Raw genomic sequence first — 20644 nt, 5'->3', positions numbered from 1 at the left:
TAGAACAGAAAAGCAGTAAAAGTCCATGTCTGGATACTCATGGGGGGCGATGTTTGACTGTTTTTAATGTTTCAGGTGTAAATAAGTTCACCAAGAAGCTGAGAGACCCATACATGATCGATAACAACGAGCTGCTCGACTTCCTGTCCAGAGTCCCGTCAGACGTTCAAGTGGTGAGTGATGCTGCCCGAGCTGCTGTGTGAGGATGAAGCCGTGAATGTGGACAGAAACACTCTGTGGTTGTGCGACACGTGACGATGTGTGGAGACCAGTGTGTGTCTGTCCTCAGATGCAGTACCAAGAGCTGAAGGTCGATCCCGGACAAAGCCCTAACAAACGCAGGCGGACCAACCCCAGCTAGCTGAAGACACTCAACTGTAAACAAAACAAAAAGTCATTTTGGAAACGTTAACTTCCATGTCTATTTGGATTAGAGAGTACTGACTGTTGCTTTTTCTTCCTGTGAAGAGTTATTTTCTAAACTTTTGAAGATAAAATCTTCTTTACAGCCTTTTATTTCTCATCCATCTTAAGGTCGTGTCACACAGCCACGGCGTACATTTTGTGCATTTTCCATGTATGAAATTTCGGTCTTTCGTGATCCGAGCGTTAGAAGTGTTTCTTGCGCTAGTCCATGTGCTCAGATGGGTTCCAGCCGGCAGGTCTTTGTTATTTTTGGTCTTGAGTTGTTCAAACTACACGCGTATTTTACGTAGTTTAAACGCAATTATTACGTAAATCTTATGCAATTGGACGTGATTTTTGAGAGACGCACACGCAAATGTGTGTCTTTCCACGACCGTTCCATGTTTGTCTAACGGACTTTTCACGCATGAACCACCTATGTATAACTTTTAGATCACGCATACGGCACACAGATCACGTTAACCTTACGTAGCTGATGCACGAATCGTTAATGTACGTAGTGGCTGTTTGACACGGCCCTAAAGTTAGGTATGACAATGTTTCAGGAATGCGTGTTTGTTGGGTGTTAACAACAGTCTGCATGAATCCGTGACGTGCTGCTGCTGCATGAAGATAACTGTGTCAAAGTGAAAAGATTATTGGTCTGATTATTTTTGTACAGTTTGAGTCTTCGGACTCGTCTCAAGACTGAGCTGCATGTTTGTTTCTTACGCTGCTGCTCTGTGTTATCCCCATGCACACACAAAACATACACACATGCATTCTATACATTTAATATATCTTTTTTATTTTTAAATGTACACTAAATTAAACTAAATGCTGAACTTCAGTGAGTCAGGGAAAGAAGTGTTGCCATGGAAATTTAAACCAAAGTAAAGAGAATTTTTACCCACTAAGGTTTCTTCGTGAGTTTGTCTTATTTCTGTTTCACTGACTTTATTTGGAACTATTTTTATGATTGTAATTCTTAATTTGATTTTGCAGTTGTTTTATTTATCTATTTTTATTGCATGAATTTAAAATTTGTTTTAAGTTAATTAAAGTCTCAATGTTTTTTTTTGTATTTTTATTTTTACAACAATCTGCAGAAATAAGTCCTTATTATTAGCCATCAACGACTGTAACCATCTTTGTCAGTAGGGGGTGCTGCAGTTTAGTAAATCAAACTCAGTTTGTAATAAAATATTTACAAACTAAATAAAAAGTAAATTCCAGTTTGATTCCAGAAAAGGATCTAAGCCATAATGATTCAAGTTAAATTTCAGAATAAAAGGTCCATCGTTGAATTGAAACCACGGATTGATGAAAATCTGAATGGCGGCACACGCCTTCCCCGGTTCTGTTAGCTCAGATTAATCACAACGTTCTGACAAATATGTCAAAAATGGCAAAGAAGAAATTCTGATTGACAAGCTCAGCTAAAGAGAAAATGGAATTAAACCCTTTGTGCAGAAATCAGAGGATAAAGTTTGGTTGATGTCCTGCAGGAATCATTTTCAGACACTAAACAACTAATTTATACTTTTTTATCCTTTTTTAAATCAATTTTTTTTACCTTTAACGTGTCTTCTTCCTCCGTTTCTTCCTGTATGTTTGAAGCTGTTGTTGATGTTGTGATGGACTGCATGTCTGAGCAGACGTCTGTGTTTACCTGCATGACTGAACATAAACTCAATGCTGAATGTGAGCTGCAGGCGCATCAAATCGATGTTATTGAGCTGAAATGTTCAATGCTTAGTCTATGTGGATGGACAGCTTTCTCTGAGAAAAATATAAATATATATATTTCTTCACACAGTCTTGCGATTGTGTTGTTTTTCTTGGTTCGAATTCTTACAGACAAAAACAACAAAAGAACATCCGAGGCTGATGTCTTGGTGAATCGGGAATATTTAACTCTTGTGCTATCATATGGGGTCCAGATGACCCCCCCCTTCCATTGACGTGTTCTCCCTACCATGACAAAGGTGGATAAAGGTGGAAAGATTTCATGTAATCCATGGACACCAGAGAAGATCACAAATCATTGAAGGTTCAGAGCTCTGTCTAGTGGGTCTAGATGACCCACCTCCCAATGGTAAAGTGCCTTGGATAGCACAAGGGTTAAATGCAAAAATTCTAATATTTTCACCTGTAATTCTTGGCTTTTGATCAGATAAACATGTGTTTATTACAGCAGCATGATTGTACAGTGATAGAGATCCTAATGTTTGTAGGATTTATTAACGTTTAGACAAAATACTTTCAAAGACGACTACATCATCTGCAAACCTGATTACTTTATTTTAGCTCCACCCAGAGATGATCTGGGCGGCTCGACTCTGTATCGATCTCTCAAAGCGTTCAGAGCGAAGTGTCAATATGTCCGTTTTTGTAGAGAGATATACAGTGCCTTCAGAAAGTATTTGCCCCCCCCCCTTGAACTTTTCAACCTTTTGCCACATTTCAGGCTGCAAACATAAAGATATAAAACTAAGTTTTTTTAAGAATCGTCAACAAGTGTGTGCAAGAAACTGACGGGGTTACGAACTAATACAATACAGTCCTTTCTAGCTAATCCAGTTTCTTCACAACTTCAATTTAGACACAATTTTGAAGTGGAACGAAATTTGTTGGATATATATTAAACTTGTTTAGCAACTAAAAAACAGAAAATTGGACGTGCAAAATTATTCAGCCCCCTTAAGTTTACTTTGTAGCGCCACCTTTTGCTGTGATTACAGCTGTAAGTCACTTTGGGTTTGTCTCGATCAATTTTGCACATAAAGAGATTGACATTTTTGCCCATTCCTCCATAACCCTAGTACTATCCTAGGCACTTTAACGTTGGGAGTTGGGTCATCTAGACCCACTAGACAGTGCTCTGAACCTTTTTTCTTCAATGATTTGTGATCTTCACTGGTGTCCATGGATTACATGAAATCTTTCCACCTTTATCCACCTTTGTCATGGTAGGGAGAACTCGTCAATGTAAGGGGGGGGGGGGGTCATCTAAGGCCGCCTTTACACTGCAGGTCTTGATGCTCATATCCGATTTTCTGACTATATCCGATTTTTTTGAGAGGCCTGTATCCGATCTAAGAAAAACGGAATCCATGTGCTTTTGTCCTGCTTACACATTCTCCGATCATATCCGATCTGTGCCACGTGAGAGGAAAAAAATCGGAATTGGGTCACTTGAACAATGCAGTGTAAAGGCGGCCTAAGATAGCACAAGGGTTAAAACAGCTGGAGCTCAGTGAGGTTGGATGGAGAACATTTGTGAACACCAGTTTTCAGTTCCTTCAACAGATTCGCTTGGATTCAGGTCTGGACTTTGACTTGGCCATTCCAACACCTGGATACTCTTCCACGTTTGGTGTGTCTCCTAGGTGGCTTGTGGCAAACTTGAAACGGCACTTTTTATGGATATGTTTAAGAAATCGGTCTTCCATAAAGGCCAGATCTGTGCATCTGCCACATGGACAGACATCTGCTGTAGATCTCTGCAGTTCATCCAGAGTCATCATGGACCTCTTGGCTGCGTCTCTGATCAGTCTTCTCCTTGTTTGAGCTGAAAGTTTAGAGGGATTGTAGATTTGCAGTAGTCTGATACTCCTTCCATTTCAATATTATCGCTAAACCAGAGCCGATCATTGGTGACTGAAGAGACCGGATCAGCTCCTCAAACCTGAGACATTTGGTTATTTTAAACGCCAACTTTTAATGTGATTAATTTAAATATTTTTTCTACTTCTTTTGCACATTATAATTTCTATTATGAGTTATGGTTGCTGTGTTTTGTGTTGTTTCACTTTAGATTTGTTCAAAAGGAAAACCATTTTTAAAAAAGTTATGTAGTTGTAAGTTGAACTATAGTTTCTTTGTATTTTAAAACTTATTTTTTACATTTTATCTGCAGAGAATACATAAAAGCAAGTTCATATGAAACATATTTTAAGAAAACACATCTTTTAACATTAAAAATTCATTATGTGCATTACAGTTTTTTTTTATTGTTGATAAAATCATTAAAGCCACAAAACAATCTGAAGAGATGATTGAGAGCTGAAAGAATTGGCTCTTTTCAGGGAGCCAAGCCAGAAGAGCCGGTTCTCCATAAGAGCCAGAATTGCCGTCATCAGGAGTCTATGTTTGCATTAATGCTATGGTCACATTCTTCTATAAACAGGGAGGAAATATTTTCATTGAGTTTGGTAGAACATTAATTTACTGACAATTGCAATCAGACATCGATTTTCAAACCTAACCTTTTCTTTTCATATAAATGCATCTATATGAAATGTACAAGGAGTTCAATGTTCCATTTTATGAAATTTGGTATTTTAATGATCCAATTATATTCTTTAAACTAATCTTGCAAACAAAGAGTACTTGCTTTACAATATTTTATACATTAAATGTTACTATTTGACAACTACGTTCTGATCATTTATAAAGAAATAGATTTTGGAAATCATAGAAGTTTTTGTCCATGCTGATGCAACTTTGTAGTCCGGCCAATAAATGTCAGTAGTTTCAGAGTTTGAAATGAACCATTTCAACACCATTTGATTCATTTTGGTTCAGAAAGCTTTGGTTTCTCCATCACTAACTCCGCCCAATAATGTCAGGAACCACTGGTCTAAACAGTCACAGACCAGCTGAAACATTCAATGAATGAAGTCAAACATTATAAAACTGGGTTTTAAAGGGCACATCAAAACAGTAACAGAGCAAAAGATCTGACGATGAAGCGCAGAAAACCAGACAATTATATAGACTAAGGATAATTATCTGAAATGAAGACACCTGTGGATGATCATCTACCTGAACCAGGTGTGACTGACATGACAAGAACCAAGAAAACAAGACTAAAAAAGAAACCAAAGAGGACTGAAATGACAACATCATGGCTGAGGCACAAAGTGAAGAAATGTATGTTCAAGTTTTAGGAACTAAGGTTACCTCACGTTCTGTTCATGTTCTGATCCACAGAAGAATTAGAACATCTTCATTAGTCCCACAAAGGGAGACGTTAACACAGAACAGAAACAGATATGGACAAAAAAAGAGTAGATATTTTTGAAAAATCCAGGTATTGAAATCATTTGGGAAAGAACCGGTTTGGGTACAAACTCTCACATCGGTGCAAAAACAACACTTTCTCCACTAATTAAACTTCCCGTTTATGTGTTCAGACCTTAGTTTTATAGTTTTGATCAAATGATTGAAGTTCCTCAAACAGCTTTTCCGTGTCCTTGGAGCCATAAAAGTTAGAAAAAATGCTCTATTGTACTCACACTGCTGCATTAGAAGGAAAGGAACACGTGTCACATGTCCATGTGGGTGTGGTTAGTCTGAATTCAGGAGAATATCCACATTTTGTTTCATGTTGCCACACAACAATCTGTGCAAACTAGTCATATAAGAAGTCATAAACACATTAAACTAAAAACAACAAGAATCAAAAGACAAACATCAGCTTCAGAACAGAACAGAACCTTCTCCTCCAACGACGGATTTGGACGATGTTTATGACCATAAACCTCAGGAGGTTAGAACAATCAGGCACACATTGGGGTTCGACATTTTCACTGACAAACAGTAGAAAAATAAAAAAAGTATGTTCTTCGTATCCTCACAATGTAAAGAAAAGTGTTATTTTGTGATAGCAACATCTAAAATCTTAGAAGAAAACGTATTTTCCTTTGATAACGTGATAGTAGATGTGGTTATCAAAGGAATACGAGCTAAAAAAAGCAAGTTAGGCTGTTCAATGTTAAAAAATCAGTTTCACTGATTCTAACTTTCTTTTTTTAGATTCTACAATGATGTTTAGGTTCAGTGTGTAGCAGTTTTGTGCTTCATCTGAAAAAGCTCCACCATCACATCACATTTCCTAGAATGTAAAAACCCAGACCAGTTATCAGTTCCATGATGTTATTGTGTTAAAAATGGCTCAACTCAGATCCAGGCACATATTTTGTGTTCACACTGGAATGAATATTCATGCTGACCTGTGTTTATGTGAGAGACGCTTCCTGCCATCGTGGTGCGTTTCCTAGCATTGACCAGCAGGGGCATCCTTCGCCACATTTGTTTTATCTGAAGTTAGAACCAGAGAATTCAGGCCTTTTTAGAGTCCAAAGTGTTCCTCAGAAATTCAGACTTCAGAGTCAGAACACGGTTCTGGTCATCTGCAATGGTTTTAGCTCAAACCTCTTCCAGACCGGTGTGAGCTGCTGGAGAAGGGCAACACAAAGCAGATCCTTAATCTGACTCGTTCATTTAAAACTGCGTGATGGCGACACGTGCAGGACGGTGTGACCAAAGAATGAAAGGAAAGGTGCAGAAGACTGTGCCTAGAGCAGCCATGCTGTCGGTTTAGAGACAGGAGGCAGAGCTGGAGGAAGCAGAGAGGAAGATGCTGAGGTTCTCTTTGGGAGGGACCAGGACGGAGTCCATCAGAGGAACAGATCATGGTAGATCAATTCAGGGAAGCACATGCAGGTGGTTTCAGAGGAGGAACAGTCATGATGTTGGTTAAGGGATGCCGAGGTTGGAGCGACCAGGAAAGGGGAGATTCATGGATGGAGAGAAGGAGGACTGAGGCGTTTGGTGTGACAGCAGAAGGACAAAGAACAAGAATGTGTAACAAAATATTGAAAAAGAAAAGGATGTTTTACTGGATTAGTTGTTGCTCCAAGTGTTTAGGATGTTAAAAACAAGAAAGTGAAGCAATTTTTCAACAGTTTTCCAGAGAACCAGGTTAAAGTCTCGGCGGGTAAACCTGTAATCACAGCATCAGAAACTGGACTACCAGAACCGAAGACCTCGGACCAAAGACACTAGAAAAACTACAGATAGAATGTTAAAAGACAAAGAAAAAAATGTCATTTACATCATAGAAACAAATATAAAACTGAATGAAATCCATTAAATTAAAACTACCTTGAAAAAGGGTAAAAATATAGAATCAATTAAAGGGCCTAAACCATGCTAAATCAAACTTTTAAAGCAGTTTATGGTGTTCATTCGTCACAAAAACAACCCCAAAGTAGTATTTTGATCCATTCATGCATTTGCTCTAAAAACCTCCTCTCTGAGTACCAGCCAATCCCAATCCACAAAACGAGTGGGTTCTCACATTGTGACGTCACAAAGTGAGGAACAGCCCCTTCCAAGAAGAGTTTGCACTGCCAGAAATCGGCTAAACATTTTCCTTTTCTATGCACAATATGAACACTCATCTTTGCAAAAGTTCGGATGTTGTTTGTTTTCATGGGAGAAACGCAGACACGCTGCCAAGGCCGACTCTAGGATGACGTCATGAAATGGGCGGGACCCACAAGGAGATAAAGGCGGAGCCTCAGAGATCGAGTCGTCTAAGTTCTGGGTAGGAAAATGAGCTGTGAAAATAACTCATTTTTTATATTTAAAAAATGGTTCTCTAGTGTGCTGAAGGTTTAAATATGGATATAGTTTATTCTGAAAGGCGTATCCCTTGTTCTATCCAATGGGGTCAAGATGACCATTGACGTGTTCTCCCTACCATGACAAAGGTCGAAAGATTTCATGTAATCCATGGACACCAGTGAAGATCACAAATCATTGAAGAGAAAGGGTTCAGTGCACTGTCTAGTGGGTCTAGATGACCCAACTCCCAATGTTAAAGTGCCTAGGATAGCACAAGGGTTAAGAAAAGCACGATATAGACCCTTTAATTAAGATAATGTTAAAAGGGCAGACATAAAACACAAAAAAATGGTTTCCACGTCTTCTGCCGCCCTCTGGCTGATCCACAAATGTGGAGTTTAGATGAGAACTGACACGTTTTTTAATTTGGATATTTTAAGAAAACCCAGATACCACCAAACACGTGGAAAATTACTTTGAATAACCTTAAAATGGGCAATAAAATCCACATAAAGCCAATCTCTGGATTTAAAAAAAATAATGTAATGTGAAGAACTCTAAGGTATAAAGGGATTTTTAAATGATTTTTTTCCATCCATCCATCCATCTTCTTAACCTGCTTCATTCCTGTCGGGGTCATGGGCTGCCCTAACCTGGCAACTATTGGGTGAAGGCAGGGTACACCCTGGACAGCTGGGATTTGAACCAGGACCAGGCGAGAGTGCTAACCACTAACACCAATGTTTAAATCAAACTGAAGACGGTTTTACTGTATGTCTTACAGAAGGAGGTGAACAGAAGCGTCAAACAAGAAAATAAAATGGGTCCTAGCGCGGAACCCTGTGGGGCTCCAAGAGAAGGAAAAGCTGATCAATACGAACATGTCAAACCGGTCCAGATCTGGATCTCCTATATCCACACTTTGAGCCCAGAATGGGAATCACATCAGCACTGAGGGGAGCAGACAAACAAAGTTTAACTTTAAAAAAATAATCAAGCTTTTGGATTACATGAAATCCTCTTCATCTTTATCCACCTATGTCCTGGTAGGGAGAACATGTCAATGTAAGGGGGGGTGGGGGTCATAGGATAGCACAAGTGTTACGGAGAAGTTTTCTGAAAGCAGCAGAAACACATTAACAGGGTCATCCACGTCCTCCGGAGCTGAAGGTCTGCTAAGGCAGATGAAGAGGCTGCCGTGTCAGAGTTTCCCGTTTGTTTCAGAGCAAACGTCCCGAAGCCTCGACTGCTTCGTCTAATCTCGACCTTCAGCCAGAAATGGAGTCATTTCCCCCTTTTCCTTTTCCGAGCCACATCTCATCCTGTGGTGCACGGGGCCGGGAACCGCCCGCGCTCAACCCTGACGCAGCAGATTCGACTCACTGGGGCTTTTCATGAGTCTGTTTGGGTTTTTAGACGAGACGCTGGGAGGGTTGGACCTGCAGCAGTGTGAGTCGGTCTGCAAGGAGAACACGGCGCTGCAGGGCAAGTTAGGGCATCAGAGTTCACAAAGTCACACGTTGGTTTTGTTTTTAAAATCATAGAATAACATCAAAAAGTGGGCTGCACTGTGGTGTAGTGGTTAGCACGTGTTCTTCACAGTGAGAAGGCCCTGGTTTGAATCCCACCTGGATTCCAGCTGTGTGCAGTTTGCGTGTTCGCCTCGTGCAGTTTCAGTTTTCTTACCGCAGTGTAAAACATGCTTCACATCACCCTAAAGTGTGTGGTTGTGTTTGTCCAACAGTAGCTGGAATAGGCTCCAGCAACATGACTCTCAAAGGGATTCAGGGGGGGTTCAAAGAATGACACTGTTAAAATGGTATAATGGCAGCAGTGGATGCAGTTTGTTTCTTGCAGAGATGGGGTTTTTGTTGGTTTCTGCTTCTCTACGGTGGACAGTTTTTAGGGGGGAAAAAGATCATTTTTTGTCAAACACATAAAGCTAAATTAGCCCCAAAGCTGCTCTTCAGGAAGTGTTTTGAGTGACCAGGAGTCTGCTGAAAGTCTGTGAGTCTATGTGTGTACATAAACTAATGGAAGCGTCAATCAGTGTTGTTCTCGCAGACATTTACCAGAGCACAAACACCAGTACACACAAAAAGGAAAAAGCGAGGATGAGGAATGCTATGAGACAATAGTCTTGGTTGTGCTTTCTTCAAATGTAATATAATTTTGAGATGAAAATACGTGCTTAGTGAATTAAATTTGAACCATTAATGTAATAATAAAAAATAAAAGGGAGTTTCTAACTATTGTGTTTCTAACTATTCTCAACAGAGTTGAAGGGACGAAGACGAGGAGCTCAGTTAGAATGTTCCTCAGAGTTCTAACACTGACAAACTAACAAAAAGATTCATCAATTGTAAAACAAACCTATGTGTTTTTATTTCCTGCTCTTTGCTCATAGGGTTTCAAGCTCAAATAAAATGGTTGGAAGATATTAAATGTGGGGTTGAAGGTTGAAGTTCTGACATCCAAGGCTCCTGACACTCCGGTGGAAATCTTAGTTTGAACAGTTTGAACAAAGTTGAGTTTCCTTAAAGTTTGGGAGGAAGCTGAATGGACCTGCTTTTTTATGACGTTGCTGTTGGTTCCTCTAAAGAACACGAGGGGAAAATCCTCCAACCCTGTTTTCTGTCAAACCATCCTTTCATAAGACCGAGGGGCGAGTGGAGACACATCTTCAGGATGACTGTTGGAGGCTGAGCCTGCGCTCCGGCGCGCACATGCTCAGTGGCTCACAGAGGCTTTAAAGCGCGGCGGCTGCGGGCGGAGGCAAGCAGAGACGCAGAGCAGAGCGCAGAGCAGGAGCGCCAAGCCGGAGCGCAGAGCGGGAGGAGCAGCCAGCGCAGCAGAGGAGGAGAGCGGAGGCAGGAGCCCGGGAGAGAGCAGCCAGATGAGCCAGTGACGCGCGCAGACCCGGCTCTGCTGGGCGCCGCACTCGCTTCCCCTCCGTCGGTTCTTCTCTCCATCCTTCCTGCGCCATGGTTCTCTGCAAAGTCCGGACCCTGGCGGTTTACTTTGACAGCCTGAACGAGAACAACCTGCCGGTGTTCTCCGGGGGGGACCTGGTGTCCGGCAGGGTGGTGGTGGAGGTCACCGGGGACGTGCGCGTGCAGAGACTCAACATAACCGCGCGAGGAGTTGCCAAAGTCCGGTGGACGGAGTCCCGGAACGCGGGAGCGAACACGGCGTACACGCAGAACTACACGGAGGAGGTGGAATACCTGCGGCACTACGACACCCTGATCGGAGAGGACAGAGGTACGAGATAGCGCGCGCGCGCGCGCGAGGTCAAAGCCTGTCAAACAAACTTTGGAAGCGCACGGGGGCATCAGCTGGTACTGATGCAACAGCTGATGCCCGCGCGCCCTGCCAGTCACCGCCGTCCCGCGCGGCGTACTGACATCATAGAAGCGCAAAGTCTGCGGAAAGTCTGCGAATGTTCATTTTCCTTCTGTTTGTGCCACATTTCCCCCCCTAAAACTGATGGAGAGAACATCCGCGCGGAGGCAACTCCCTTTGTTAGAGGCGGTTCAAACCTGTTCAGAGACAGGAGGAGGAGGAGGAGGGGGGCGCGTGCGTGTGTGATAATGCCTCAGCTGCTGCCTTAAGCTTCCGCGCGCCGGAGACCTATTTTTCTGCGCGAAAACAACCCGCCTGACCTCTTTGGAACTTCATAAAACGCAATAACGTCACCAATAAGGTGCGACAGAAAGGATGTTTTTCACCTGAAACGTTTGAGCAAAGTGACGTAAAAGGTTTCTGCGTCTGGAAATGTGCGTCGGCTCCTGTGGAGCAGGGGAGCGTCCACGCACGCGGCCACGCTCACCTGAGCCTCACCTGCAGACGTGTTTGTGCTGCGCTCCATCTCTCCTAGATCATCTATTTTGTCTCTCCCGACATTTTGATTGGTTTTTAAACTGTCAATCAGACATCGGGTTCTGCAGCTGTCAGTAAGTGTTAGTGCTTGGCTCAAGGGCACTCCGCCTGAGGCCACATCTGTCTGCTTTGCTTAAGCAGCAGAAAACCGCAAACGAAGCGGAAAAGCAGAACATTCCTCAGGAACATCAGATCAAGATGAAGCATCCAGAAAGCTGACTTCGGGACTCTGATGGGGTTATTCTGTCTGCGGGTTCGGATCTGGGTCGGGCTTCTTCTAGAATTCTTTTGTCTCGGTTCTGGTTGACGTGAGAGCAGCGGGTCCACCTGAAAGTTCACGTCTGAGTAACAACACCCTTCCTCCAGCCTCAACCCCCACCTTCTCAGGCCACACGCACCACATGGTCGTGCTCGGGAGGGGGCGGGGTCTTCCGGCCCAGCCAATCGACGCGCTGTCTGCGTTTCTTGCCACGCCGGCGTCCAATCAGCGGCGGAGCCGTGACGCATCGCCGGAGTTTCCAGCAGGAGGAAGCCGCTCAGTCTGGTTCATACCGGTCTGCTCCTGCTGCAGCCGCGCGGCCGGTGACTGACTGGGCTCGCGCGCGCGCGCAAACACACCAACACAGGCCCACGTGCGTGGACGGCGCTCGTAATAGTGCTCACGTTGCGCACTTTGAACACAGAGCAGGGTGAGGTGGCAGAATGGAGGAGAAGAATAGGAGGCAAACTGTGGGAAAACAACAACAGACAAACGAGGAAGCAGCTCCCGCCGCGCGCGAGCCCCCAGCTGCTACTCACGCACGTGCGCACACACTGTAAGGGGGACGTGACCGCGTGTCACTCACATCCCTAACATACAAAGCATAGCAGACATTTTTCAGTGAAATAAAGTGTGAATTCAGAAAAAACAGAAGTTTTTTCCATTTCAGTGATGAAGATGAAGATTTGGCTTCTTTAACACAGATCCTCTTCATCCTGGGTAAAGTCCCCCCCCCCCCTTATCAATGCTGCCTTTCATACAGGGAGCTGGTTTGTTGACTGACACTTATTAAAGAACCTTTTTGTTATCAGGGTTCAGGTGTTCTAATTTAGTTTTTCTTTGCTTTTGTTTTCTCTCACTGTTCAGGAACCGTCTTTTCAGGGTTCTGGCTAATTCGTTTGTCTTTTTTTATTGTCAAAGAACCTTTGATCAGGGTTCCAGTGTTGTATTTTTTAATCAGGTTTCAGGTGTCATGCTGACACTTTATTATTTTCCATGTAATAGAACCTTTTTTTTAGGGTTCTGGCTAATTCTTTCTTCTTTTCCCCATTGAAAAACCTTTTTTAATGGGGGTTCTGATGTTGTACCAATGCTTTGGGATTCTCTCCCTGCTCAGGAACCGTCTTCTCTGGGCTCTAGCCAATGCTCTTTTCTACTTGTACTCTCACAGAACCTGTTATCAGGGTTCCGGTGTTCTACCGATGCTTTTGCTAATCTCTGACCAAAACATTTCAACTGAAAATTCAATGTTTGACAAAAGAAACAAAGAAATTCAAAGTGAAACCAAACAATACGAAAAGACTAAAAAGAAAATCCAGAAGATTTTTTTTAAAATATGCTGAAGAACAAAAGAAAAAAAACATGATGAATGTTTTTACCAAGCGTTGAAACACACTGATCATCTCCAGCTTCTTATTGGTTGTTCTACTGTAGAGAAGAAGTTCTCTGTTCTTCTATCAGGTCCGTCCTCAACAGTCAGCTGTTTTATAAACTCTTTGGTTTTCCAGACGGACTTTTTGCCGTTTAATTTTCTGATTTTGTCACAGTCCTGGTTTGGTGTTTGGGTTTGCGGCCTTTTATTTTGAAATGCTCTGTTTTCCAGAGCATTCCTTCCTTGTCTGTCAGCACGCTGACCTTCTTTTCAGGACCTTTTGGAAACACGTTTTTTTTTCCTTGGGCGGTTTTATCTTGTTTTTGTTTTTTCTTGTGGATTTTGTTTAGTTAGGTTCTGATGACTGTTATTTTAGAAGTCTTGTCCTTCAATCTTGGGACGTTTAAGGCTGCAGCCGTCTCCCTTCAGTCTGATTTTCCGGACGAAAGCCGAACGTCTTGGAGGCTCACAGCTTCTGAACGTCTGACAAACGCTGTGCTGAGAGGGAGCCTGAAGTGTCTGCGGGTCTCTGACGGAGTCTGCTTTGTGTTTCAGATGAGGACACTCCAGAAGAAGGCGCGACGGTTCTGCACACGGGCCTGCACGAGTTTGCCTTCAGCTTCAACCTGCCGCAGATGTGAGTCCCACCTCCTTTCTGATGTGTGCGGCAGTTCTCCCGCCCACATTCAACCTTGACCTTTGACTCAAACACTCGACCGGTATTCCAAAAGACCAAAAAGGAAAGTAGCCCTACGTTGATGTATGTGACACTTCACAGCAGTAAAGTATTTATTCTAATCTGACTTTACTGAAGAAAGCGTAGCATAGACTCAAAGTTCTGCATCGGAATCCCTTGGAATAAAACAAAATGCTTAAACGGTCAAAGTGTTACGCTAGTTTATAGAGCGTGAGATGTTTGCTGTTAAAGGGTTACGTTTTCCTAAAATAAAAATCATTAACAAAAAATAAAATTAAAGAGCTGGTGTGGAAGTTAAAATATTTACAGACTTTTAAAATATTTAGCTATGAACACAAATGATTTTGCGTGAGGAAGGTAACATTTCAAACAGACATAAAGGTTTTTTAAATATTTAAACTTTTTTTTACTAAAATAAATGACTAAGTTAAAAAAAAAACATTCGCTCAAGAGCAACAGGCAACATAAAAAATGTCCATATTCACAGAATACGAGTATCGTGGGGGAAGAGGCAAATTTGAACAATCAGGGCGATGTCGCCACCTGTTGTCCCGTGGTGGTACTGCAGCCGACAGTCTCAACGCGGATCTGTTAATTATCCTCTCAGTGAGGTTTAGACTCTTCTCAGAGAAAACAAACGTCACAGGAGGGTTTTGTTCGCTGCACTCTCACGAACTGTGCTCACCGCCGGGAGCCGGAACCAACTGAGCATGTGTGAAGTGGTTAAAGCGAGCTCCACCTTCAGCGCCGAAGCTCGCAGCAGGCGTCTTATTCCGGCGGGGCAGCTTTCCCCCCCCACATCCCTTCAACAAAGCTCCACTTTGTTGCGCGCCGGTCGTTGAACTGGAATAAAAGCATGAGGACACGGCGTGCAGCACTGTACCCGACAGACCACCCACATGCCTGATCTCCCTCTCCTCAGGGCTCTGGCCACTTCCTTCGAGGGGAAGCACGGCAGCGTGCGGTACTGGGTGAAAGCCGAGCTGCACCGACCCTGGATGATGCCCGTCAAAGCCAAGAAAGAGTTCATTGTGTTTGAACACATCGACATCAACACGCCGCTGCTGCTGGTAGGTGCTGAGTGGAGAAAAATGACCCCAAAGGCTGTGAAACAACTCACACATCGTCAGTTCTTCTCAGTTTTTTAAAACAAAACAAACAAAAAACAAGTTTAGCAGTTTGTGGACTTTGAAAATCTCAAAAGTTTTCTCAGATCCAAGAAAAACGTGATCCTTCCAGGAATAGATTTCAGCTTCTGGTGGAAATCCTACTGAAAACATGAGCAGACCTCAGGTAGAATATATATAAAAAAAAGAAGTTAAAGAAAGTGCCTCATGTCAACAAACTAGAACCCTTCAGCCATGTGAAAGCAAAGTAGATACCAACTGTTAGGCACGGAGGTGGAAGGCTGATGATATGGAGTTGTTTTGTGACTGGAGAGTCGCTGATACATTTGCTAAAGATAGACCAAGTTTTAGGTTAGCTGTAATTGTATTTTTATTCAACTGGTTAAACGTTTTGAGTTGTGTTGTCTTGAAGAACGCGGCTAACCGAGCGGGTGTTCCTCTACAGGCCCCCCAGGCCGGCACAAAGGAGAAGACCCTGTGCTGCTGGTTCTGCGCCTCGGGTCCCATCTCCCTCAGTGCCAAAATCGAGAGGAAGGGCTACACTCCAGGTGAGCCTCCTCATCTCATCCTCGTTCCTCCTGCTTCTCCTCTCAGACTCCGCCCTCAGAGCTTCACTCACGTCCTGTCTCTCCCTCAGTCTGACGGACTGATTCCTTCTACCCTCTCTCCCAGGCGAGTCCATTCAGATCTTTGCTGAGGTGGAGAACTGCTCGTCTCGGGTGGTGGTGCCCAAAGCCGCGCTGTACCAGACCCAGACTTTCTTCGCCAAGGGCAAGGGCAAGCAGATTCAGCAGCTCGTGTCCAACCTGCGAGGAGACCCTCTGCAGCAGGGCAAGAGCCAGAGTTGGGAGGGCAAACTGCTGAAGATACCCCCAGTGTCGCCCTCCATCCTGGACTGCCCCATCATCAGAGTGGAGTATGCCCTCGTGGTGAGTTCAGGGGTCTGTGGGAACAGACCAAAACTGTGTACGACAAAATGCATACAAACTACTATTTAGATGTTTATTGAGGAAAATATGGGAAACTTTTGCTTATTTGGTTAAATTTATTACTGTTAAAGTAATACAGGCCCCTCAATCTGACCAATTGACTGTAAATAAGAGCTGGACTGAGTGGCCCCTCCCCCTGGCGTTCCAAACAGGAAGTACCTGTGACTTCATGTGACTTCTAGATCAGATACGTTTATAACATCTTGTTAACCCGCTTTTGTCAAAACTTTTCTGTAATTCAAATTATTTCACTTAGAAACTGACCAATCAGATGCCGCAATAAAAGTAGGTGGAGCCTGCTGGCCTCAAGGTCCAATGTTCAAAATGTTGGACAGATGTTGTGTAGCTCGCTTTCAAGTGGTAGGGGCGTGGCCTTCCAACAAGCTCAATCCTGATGACGTCTGGCTCCGACATGGCGGAATCTTCATTGGGGAAAAATGGCGACTGAACTCATTTCATTGTGTCGGAGCCGGAAGTAAACCAGGTGTGACGTGACGGTCAAGGCTGATTTCTACCGGTAATCGCCTCTGTCACGTCTGACATCCTTCCGTCTGCACGCAGCAGCTCTACTTCCAGTCTGTTGACGCGTCAATGTCAAGGTAAAAAACCAGAGAGATAGGAAACAGGCCTGGATTTCAAAATAAAAGCTTTCTTTGTACCTTTCAAAATAAAACTTTATAAACTTTTTTGTTATATTTATAAGTGATGTATCCACACAATAACGCACGTTAACATTGCAGATAACCTCGGCGTCAATCATGGCCATGGACGAAAAAAGTTTATCTTGTACAAAGCATTTATGACACAAAATATGCATTTTCTAGGGCTCCATTTTTGCCAGAAATATGCTGTCTGTGTCTTTATTGCTTAGTAGTACATAGACATGTCCAATGTTCAATTAACTCGTTCAGTAGACAATGAACCAAAGACAGACTGTGGACGCAAAAACATATTTTTGGCACAAACGGAACCCCGTGGATTGGTAGACACTCGGTCCAGTTCTCAGATACAGTCAATGGTTCGACCATGGGCCATGCCAGTTTCACTTTTGTATCAGATTCAGTCTCAGAGACCCCCACTAATTTAGTGTCACGCCCCCCACCCGCAGGTGTACGTGGACATTCCTGGGGGGTTGAATCTGTCCCTGTCGTTGCCGTTGGTGATCGGGACCATCCCCCTCCACGCCTGCGCCTCCCGAACCTCCAGCATCAGCAGTAACTGCGGCTCCGTTGGCTGGCTGGGGTTACCGGAGAGACCAGAAGGTTCGTACCGGAAAAAAAACAACGTTTTTTTGGTGTCTTCGGGTCTGAAAACGGCAGAGCTGTGATGGCTGTTCCTGTCCCCCCCCCATCACAGCTCCACCGAGCTACAGCGACCTGGCGATATCAGAGGAGCACAGGCGGGACTGTCTGCAGGGCTGTGATAGGCCCGAGGGGGGCGGCGAGGACCAGACTCTGCTGACGTACATCACAGAGTTCAGATATCTGCCCCCACCACTCTACTCTGAGGTACACATACACCACAAGGTCAGGGGGGGGCACACCGTTCAGTAAAGGTCTGACAAAAATAATGCAGAAAGGTTATTTCATTAGAATAATTTCAAAACATTTCCAATTAATAAAACAAAACAAAGCTGCTGGTATTAAAGGTAACTCCAAGTAAAGCAGACAATGTTTCTGTGAATAAACTATAAAATTAAGTACACTTCATAAAGATGTACTAATTAATAACAAAATAACTTCTTGAAAAAGTTGGATAAATACTTCAAAAACTGTAGTCACTTGGAATAAAAGTAAACTTTTAAAAAACTAAGCAAGTTTCTTAAAAAATAAACGTGAATATATTACAAAAATGCAAAAAAATGAAGAAAACTTCTAAAATACATTAAATTAATATATTTAAAACATAAAAAAAAAAAAACACATAGCAGGTAAAAAATGTAATTTAAAGACAACGTTAAATAAAACACTGCAAAGTTTTAACCTTTTAACTCCTGAATGTATTTCCAGCTATGAAAAAAATTATAATGCAAGTTTTTGCTTTGTAGTTGATGACATTTTGGTCATTTTAGAGCCAAAGTGGTTCGTCGCATATTTGTGATATCAACGTTTTATGACTTCTTGTAGCAACATAGGATAGAAAATCCCTAAAGTTTAATGCTTAAAGAAAAGCCTGATGGTTGCACTAAATCTTCCTGAATCCCGCCCCCCCAGGTGGACCCGTACCCCGACTCCATGGAAGCTGCAGACGTCTGCAGATCCGACGTGTGTCCATCCCGCTGAGAGGAGCTCGGGTCACGTAGACCCATGTACAGACCAGACGAATGAATGTCGCTCGCCGACCCGGGACCACGCTGAGACACGGGGGACTTGATGGTTCCAGAAGACGCCGGATCCACCAAATCCCGAGCTCACGGACAACTGTGGCGGTGAACTGAGACGCCTCCATTGGGCATTGGAGTTGTCATCCTCTGAATGGCACATTAGGACCGACGAAAGCCATCTTCAGATAGTTTGACTTGGACCTGAAGGTGGCGCTGTCCCCCACAGGACTTTTGGGGGTGGGGGTCTTTCCGTGCACAAAGCTGGAAGAAAGGCTTTGGCGGATTCATCTCTGAAGAACCGCGACCGATGGCTTCAGGCCAAAGCTGACTGTGTGTTTTTGTGTGCGTGGGTTCGAATGAGCAGCTGCAGACGCGCAACGCACAATTTTACCAAGCTAACACGCCTGCAAATGGCCTGCTCTCCGTGTCGCTGCAGACACGTCATGCGGCTGTGCGCTCGCAAAAACCACAGCAACTACCTAAATGTTTACAGAGAAATATCTTCAGAATGTTCAAACACAACTTCTTCCACCTAAAAATTCAAGTTAAAGTGCAATATATTTTTATAATAACTGATTTTTTGCACTAGTTTTTCATATAATCTGTGCTGTTTATTCCTTTTCTGTGCATTATTCTATGTAACTGTTATGGATCAACTTTTGATAAAATAAAGTTTATTTTATAAAATAATGCCGTTTTGGTTTGTTTCTGTTCCATTTGATGGTAAACAGATGAAAATGCGAACTTTTATTTGAGAGTACCATTGTCTCAGTCTCACCGATAGGAAAACTCATCAAATCATCTTTAAAAGTTCCTCACAACACAAAACGACTCGTAGACGACATACTTAACAACGTTCACATTTCTTAAAACATAGCTTGATAAAAACAGAATAATGTGTGTGGCGAGAAGGCAAAGTGATGATAATCTAATTGCACTAAAAACTGTCAAACTTATTGATTAGCTACAGATCAAATCAAAATATGACATTGCAACAGTTTCTCACTTTAGGAAATGATTCTGTAAGTTAGCATCACAAGCAAAAAAACTGTAGATTTATCCACATCAGGAGTGCAACAACTAATTGAATAAATCGACTTATAATTCATCGAGACCCATCAGTCTGAGGCACGTAGTTCAACAAAGCGCCCTGCACTATTATAAAACCATTTCACACTGAGATAAACCGATAATCACTATTTAGGAATCAGGAAACTTCACCTGCACTGTTCAGCACCCAGGTATTTTTGAGTCACACTGACGTTTTGGATAAAGATGTCGGATAGTTCAAAACATCAACTTTGAATCATATCATTGATCACAAATTATGATATGAATCGATATTGTTAAAATGAACCATCGACATGTTTGAGACTGAAAATAGCAGCTGGCTGCAGTGGATGCACTTTATTTTTCACGCGCAGAAACGCGACTAACAGTTTTGCTGCTTCTCCTGCTTCTACCACAAAACAGATGATAGAGAGAAAAAAAGTGATAAGCTACAGATTGTTCATATTTTTCTCAAAAATCGTTGTTAGACTCATTCCACACTGATTGCCCAAAATTCTGCCTCAAAGTTTTATATCATTGAGTGAATAAAAGCATTTAGGATAGTAAAAACAACAAATATATATTCCAAAAACCTAAAAGACTTTCCATCTAATGTTTCCTTTTTACTCACAGAAACTAAATCAACGATTCCAGACACACAATCAACGAGGGTGACTATTTTAGAAGATATCAGATGACATTTTTTGAAAGTCTGAAACTCAGGTGAATTAAATTTTGCATTTTTGTACTCGTAAACACAATAAAAGTTCAATTAAAGAAAAATCCTTCAAGCATCTGAAGATAATGTTAAAATCCTTAAATCACAGAAAGATGCTGAGGCAGTTCACTAAGAAAAAAAATGGTTTCTCATTGATAGATTATATTTAGCTTCGCTGTGAGCCAATAAATCTAAATAAATACAAAATTAAAAGTTGCAGAACCTTTAATGTGTATCAGTTATCATGTGAACAGACTCTGAGACAGAAACTCAGGTCAGACCATCACACAGATGGAAATATGTGAGAGTCTGGGAGAGAACACCTGGACACCTGCAGCTTTTATCCTGACTGCTGACAGAGCCAACGAGCAACAGGTGGAGGCCGTTAAAGAACAGCTGCAAC

The 20644-nt window shown here is 42.7% G+C and overlaps 2 protein-coding genes across 10 annotated transcripts in view; both read left to right on the top strand.

Moving 5' to 3' along the window:
- LOC101161253 (multiple C2 and transmembrane domain-containing protein 1) overlaps positions 1-2223 on the top strand; it is a 34529-nt gene extending 32306 nt beyond the window's left edge. For all 9 annotated transcript variants that reach the window (XM_023960561.1, XM_023960560.1, XM_023960559.1 and 6 more), the window contains 2 exons: positions 76-173; positions 290-2223. In XM_023960561.1, coding sequence (XP_023816329.1) covers positions 76-173; positions 290-361 — 170 coding nt within the window. In that variant the 3' untranslated portion in view covers positions 362-2223. The remainder of the gene's footprint in view (positions 1-75; positions 174-289) is intronic.
- An 8279-nt stretch (positions 2224-10502) lies between these two features.
- Positions 10503-19163, top strand: LOC101166066 (arrestin domain-containing protein 3). The gene is made up of 8 exons (XM_004074467.4): positions 10503-11088; positions 13893-13974; positions 14957-15104; positions 15607-15709; positions 15834-16090; positions 17259-17412; positions 17507-17658; positions 18364-19163. Exons 1-8 carry the CDS (start codon positions 10809-10811, stop codon positions 18430-18432), a joined length of 1245 nt encoding a protein of 414 aa, XP_004074515.1. The 5' UTR covers positions 10503-10808; the 3' UTR covers positions 18433-19163.
- The last annotated feature ends 1481 nt before the right edge of the window (positions 19164-20644 follow it).

This window comes from Oryzias latipes, chromosome 12, assembly GCF_002234675.1.
Source record: "Oryzias latipes chromosome 12, ASM223467v1".
Lineage (NCBI taxonomy): Eukaryota > Metazoa > Chordata > Actinopteri > Beloniformes > Adrianichthyidae > Oryzias > Oryzias latipes.
The sequence above is the reverse complement of the archived record's forward strand: the minus strand, read 5'-3'. Positions and strand labels throughout refer to the sequence as shown.

Coding starts and splice junctions, on each gene's coding strand:
- LOC101166066 (XM_004074467.4), top strand. CDS start 10,809: ATGGTTCTCTGCAAAGTCCGGACCCTGGCGGTTTACTTTGACAGCCTG. Junction 11,089..13,892: donor CCTGATCGGAGAGGACAGAG/GTACGAGATAGC, acceptor TTTGTGTTTCAG/ATGAGGACACTCCAGAAGAA. Junction 16,091..17,258: donor GAGTGGAGTATGCCCTCGTG/GTGAGTTCAGGG, acceptor CCCCACCCGCAG/GTGTACGTGGACATTCCTGG.